Consider the following 6000-nt stretch of genomic DNA (forward strand, 5'->3'; position numbering starts at 1 on the left):
TTCATAACTTTAATTATCTGCAATATTGCAGGTTGATTTCTTTCAAAATGGGTGAATATTGTATAGAAAGCACAAAAAAACTTAAAAAACACGGAAATTTATGTATCAACAACATATATTTTCTTCAAGAAAAATCTATGGAGTAGAATAAGAGATTTGACGATTTTAAGACAAAATTTTATTAAAAACATGTATATACAATTTCTCCTATAAAAATATTTGCTTTGATGAGGACTAAGGTATTACGCATTGCCACTTAACAAATGGGTGTTTAAACCTGTTATTATTCATGGTCAGTAATATTGGCATCGGGAGCTGTTATGTCCCTCGGCGTTGACTCATGTCATTACATACATCCTCGACCATCATAAGACACCTTGTACATATAACAGGAACATTATGAAAACACCAATTGATTAATACTATAGTACATCGATTATAAATTGAACTCAATAAAGAGGCACTCCTGTATAGGTCGTGGACTTTGTTCATTAAATTTGTTAAAATTACGATCCATATTATAATGACAAATTGAAATTGACATTTTCTACATTGTTTTCAACAACATCTAACAATATCAATTACAGCAAATTTCCGTTTCATATTACAATAAAGTACCTACTTCAATATCATCTTCCTTAACAAAAAGCACGTACTTTCACAGTTGCAAAATTGTAATGAAAATGCTATTCAGATATTTGATTGTTCTCACCATCAGTTCCATTTGTTTTGGAAACCCAGATGGCACGTATATTGCACCTTTGATAGACGACCCACAAAGAGCACCATTAGTAGCTTTGTTAAACACCAGTGATATCAGTCAAACTATATTGAAATCCTTTGGGAAACAACTGAATGAAAAAGTTGATAAGTTAATCAAGCAGAAATTTGGAGATATTCACCATCGCATTCAAGAATTGGAAGAAAAAAGTACAGACCTTTCTACCGGAACTAAAACAGGAAAAGGTAAAAAAGTAAAACCTCTTGAACTAATTTCTGTGAACATGATAATATTTTCAATCAATATAATATATTGTAACGGTTATGATTGGTGACAATTTTCATGATATTTTTATCGACAACATTTAATACCAAATAACAAAAATATATCTAGTAAATGAATATTTGAGTGACAAAATTATTTTGAATGGATTATAAAATGTTTTGGCTCATGAATGTTAAGTGCTAGCTATTTACAGTATTAACAAACTGCAACCATTTATAAAAGATTTAACGAGTAGTTAAATGCATTGAAATCTGTGAAATTTCTCTTTTTAAAATTTTTTTATATGAAAAAAAGTCAACAAAAACGTGATTGGCTACAGGCTAATTGTCTTATTGAAAATTAAATTAGATTTTATTTCCCTAGTTTTGTTGAATTGAATTCTGTACACTTTATACTTCTTGTTGTACAAACCCGTATCTTGTTCTATTAAAGGTGTTGTCGTATGAATTCCTCAATCGAAATCAGCCATTGTTCATCGCGGCAAACATGCATGGGTACGCTATGCTTTGCTATTGATTGTTGTTGTTTTCTATGAAATTAAAAATAAGTTATCTTGAAGTATATGATGCAGCAAAATTATTGTCTTCAAAGACAAATCATCGACTTGATTTTGGTCCTTGAGCATGTAACCTTGATAGATTGGTTTGCGCATGTGTTCAGCATGTTGTGTGAATAAACTCACTAAACAGGATTAAAATTGTGTACGCTAAACTCGCATTTCGTCTGCAAAAGACTCGTTAGTGACACTCGAACCAAAAATATAAAATAAAAAGGACAAATAAAGGAGAGAAGTTTAGATAAAGAAGTCAAACAAGGAATGGTAACTTCCGATTCGTTGATTGATTTGACCTGCAAAAGAAGAAGTCTCACACATGTTTTGAGTAAATTATTTATAATTTATGTTTTTCTCATTGAACAGAGATAAAACATAACTACGAAAATCAACATATTACTGATCCACGTTATTAATACTATACACCTGGTCATGTTTAAAATCAGATTGTTTGAAAAGTTGAAAATCGAGTGATGTTTTCGGTGTCAGTTACCTTACCTGATAAGTGGTTGTTGTTTTAATTGGCCCTCATTTAATTTCGTCATTATGGGATTTTTCATGCTGAGCGCATGAATTTTAGGGTCTTTGTGTGATTTATTGACTACTTTTAATACTTATCTCAAGGCGAATGAACACGAGCTTGTCATTTTGCATAGACATATCGCTTTGAATATGTATTGTTTGATTGCTAACTCATCAGCATACTTATATTTTCTATTCAATACACTCATTATAGATACCAATATTAAAATTTTGTACGTCAACACGCGTCTCGTCTACAAACGACTCATCAGGGAAACTGTTTTCCTATATTAGAAATAACTATTTCAGCTTTTTCAGTGGCTTTTTAGTTTAAAAAAAACTGAAATAACCAACAAGAAGAGGACACACATTGGCAAAGAACCAGGGCAATGCACTAGCGAGACATTTTCTTTGATTAGAACCATTTTCTTGATTCTTTATTTTCCGATTAATTCAATTTCGTCTCTCTTGAGTTAGATTGCATGTGATTACTTCTACATCAGGAACTTTAATCTTGTCGACACAAACGCTCTCGTTAATGTTGGCGATCATGCGTTTTCCTCAATAGTTGTTAGTTAATCATGACATCATGTCTTGGCAATGCATAACTGATTATGTTTGTGTTTGGCATATTCCAAATAGACATATGATATTTAAATTTAGGTAATCTACTGTTGCCAATTTGTTTTAAAAGTAAAACATTATTGGTGTTTTGTTTATGTTTCAGTGATTAGAGATTGCAGCGATCTTCCAAAGGATTTTCGAAGTGGTATCTACAGGATAAAACCAGACAAAGCAGAAGCATTTGATGTTTATTGTGAGATGACAATTGACTCTGGCCGTTGGACTGTATGTATAATTAGTATAATCCGTACTGCTACGGGTCTTACATAACAATAAGTGCTTCGAATTGGATTGAACTAAACATTACTGAACGATTTATAAACGGTAAACTGTTTCTGTACTTCGTCATTAAAAACTGTTGAACTTAGAATAAAACTGGCGCGAACTTCCTCACTACATTCATTACTTTCGTATGAATGTATATGTTCTTACATCCTATTTTGATTGTTGAATATTTCTAAAAAAAACCCAACTATTGTACATGTTGTAAACGTACTTAACAACTTAAACAAACAATTAAAAATGTGTAAAAAGGTATAGGGAGAGGGTTGTTATGTTAGTCTTGTATGATTTTTAATTTTAGTTTCTTGTGTATAATTTGGAGTTAAGTATGACGTCCATTATCACTGAACTAGTATATATTTATTTGTTTAGGGGCCAGCTGAAGGACGCCACCGGGTGTGGGAGTTTCAAGCTGCATTGAAGACCTATTGGTGACCATTTGCTGTTGTTTGTTCTATGGTCGGGTTGTTTTCCTTTTGACACATTCCCCATGTTCAATTTTAATAACATAACAATGAATACGTATTGCTGTATAATAATTTCGAAAAGATTTTGTTAAAATCTACATGTACATGTACTGCCGATCGCGAGCATCTTGAGATGTTCTTTTATTGTTCATGGCTACGCAGTGTTTTATCGGGGTTACAATCTGCTGTTGCACAGTCTCGGCTATGTATTATTCATTTATTTTTTGATAACTTTATAGTTATTAACTATATATCTGATGCAAAACGAGGCATTGATAAATCCCCTCATAAGTATATATTACCCATCAGTGAACAAACACACAAACGTAAAGAAACCTTATGGATAATTACATCGGACAAAAAATTGCCTTGAATTGGAAATCACTGTTAATATTTATATTATAGTTTTTAAACTTATATCATAAATCATACATTAATTAGCAGTTATTTATTATATACTAGTCAACAAAAGAAAAGATAAACAAGTTTGAACTAAAATTTATCATAAAATATGATAAATAGGATAAACACAGGAGGCAAATTTATGTTGTGGAAATTTATGACAAAAGTCAGCACTCATATAATTAATTTTGAAGATGAGAATAAGGTATTCAAATATTTGCATGGGCATTCAACATTTGTAGCAGACCATGTTTAGGTTTAAAAGTTTTAAGATCTTATATCGATTTTTTTAATTTTTGGATGAAAATGAACTAACCCTAATTTTTTTCTCTCGCATTTTGGCCTTAAATCAATGGTTTAATTGAGAAAATAACACTCTGTAAAATTTAGACCAATTATAGTGCAATTATCTACCTCAGTACAGTGTGTCCTATTCCATTATATGTGGAAAATACATTGCCTTGTATCGTGTCTTTTGTTGACTAGTATATCTTAAAACACTCACCAGGTTATACAGAGAAGAGAGAGTGGTGATCTTGATTTCTATCTGGGATGGGCAAAATACAAATCAGGATTTGGTCAACTTAATCGAGAATTTTGGTTGGGTAGGTATGTTTTTGCTTAACAGCTTTTTTAAATGCTTAACGCGTATGCTATCATCGTGACAAATCAGTAGTGGTTTTGTTTGGCTTCCAAAAAAAATACCTTAATCTCATTGGATGTTATTCAGTTTAAAAAGGAAACATGTTACCTGACACACCTTTATTGTATACTTGCATTGTACTTTATATTTTAATGGAAATTTGAATCAAAGACATCTTTAAACAGTCCATGAAATTTCACCAAAAGCGTTTGAAAGTTCTCACTGATGTTAGTTGAATCAAAACGAAATCCACGTTCTCATGTATTTTATGTAGTTTGTTGCCAAAAGTAAAGAATAAAAGTGTATGTATGAAGCAATTTTTTAATATCTAATCCAAACGAAAGCTTTTTTTTAACCCAAATTGCCAGTCAGCTTTTTTTTTTTATGTCCTTACTAAGCAAGTATACCAGTACAGTTGTACCAGAGAAGCAGAAGTGTTGACCGTTTAAAGACTGAAAAACAGAAAGGGTTTTATGTCATGAAATAGCTTCAAATGAGTTTGAAATAATGAAATTAAAAATATTGTGTATTTGGTAGGTAGCTATTATCAAGTATAGGTATAATATATTCCCTGAGACGACATGAGTAATATTGTAATCTTGCCATAGTCAAACCATTATTTAAAGTTTACTATTAATGTTTGGTTTTAAGCTGGATAACCAATTATAATAAAATTTTCCAGTGACCTTGAACTTTGAATTAAGAGTCAAAATAAATGATAAGTTTCGTGTTTGGGAATTTGGTTTGCATTCACATAGGCTATTGATATTTTGCACATGAATGCATCATGGTAAGAACCGTCATGCAAAATAAAATAATTATTAAGTAAATAAATAAATGTCTTAACAGTTTCCATTTAAATATTGAAAGACATGTATTTTAATCCACTAGATATCACCAGATTCATATACAAGACGTGAATACCAAAATTTAATTGCAGGTAACGACAAGATTCACACCTTGACATCACAAGGGAGATATGAATTGAGAATAGACCTCTATGACTTTGACAACAATGAAGCCTATGCTAAATACCAACATTTCTATATTGGCAATGAAACGTCAAAATACAAAATAAATGTCTACGGCTATAGTGGGAATGCGGGTAGGTATAATAAGCTTTTATTCTACAGGTAAGGAGATTCTCTTGTTGAAAATAATATTGAAATATTTTACTCGTTTGTGAATTAAGCACAATCCAACAGTTTTTTTTTTTAACTTTCCACCTATATGAACATTGTATTGTTGTTTTTCTATATTTCAAGTAACCAAATAATACCAAACACCAAAGCGTAATTCTTTTTTTCTCATTCAACAGCAGATTTGTATCTATAAATTTGAAATTCCAGAGATTGGAACTTGGAATGGTGTAATTTGGAATACATGGAAAGGTCATAACTATTCACTAAAGGCAACGTCTATGATGATTCGTAGACTATAGATATATTCCACGGTTACAATAGAACAGGATATTCAACAGCACATTTGTTTAGTAATAATT

At 31.1% G+C, this 6000-nt stretch overlaps 1 protein-coding gene across 1 annotated transcript; it reads left to right on the forward strand.

Annotated features, from left to right (window-relative positions):
• The first annotated feature begins 619 nt into the window (after positions 1-619).
• Positions 620-5738, forward strand: LOC139523610 (fibrinogen-like protein A). The gene is made up of 4 exons (XM_071317756.1): positions 620-966; positions 2809-2930; positions 4365-4461; positions 5440-5738. Exons 1-4 carry the CDS (start codon positions 678-680, stop codon positions 5634-5636), a joined length of 705 nt encoding a protein of 234 aa, XP_071173857.1. The 5' UTR covers positions 620-677; the 3' UTR covers positions 5637-5738.
• Positions 5739-6000: the final 262 nt, after the last annotated feature.

The sequence above is a fragment of the Mytilus edulis genome, chromosome 5 (genome assembly GCF_963676685.1).
Source record: "Mytilus edulis chromosome 5, xbMytEdul2.2, whole genome shotgun sequence".
NCBI classification, from domain to species: Eukaryota; Metazoa; Mollusca; class Bivalvia; order Mytilida; family Mytilidae; genus Mytilus; species Mytilus edulis.

Excerpts from the sequence above, each read along its gene's own strand:
- LOC139523610 (XM_071317756.1), top strand. The coding sequence starts at position 678 with ATGAAAATGCTATTCAGATATTTGATTGTTCTCACCATCAGTTCCATT. Across the intron at positions 967-2,808 it reads CGGAACTAAAACAGGAAAAG|TGATTAGAGATTGCAGCGAT; the intron begins GTAAAAAAGTAA and ends TTTATGTTTCAG. Across the intron at positions 2,931-4,364 it reads TTGACTCTGGCCGTTGGACT|GTTATACAGAGAAGAGAGAG; the intron begins GTATGTATAATT and ends AACACTCACCAG.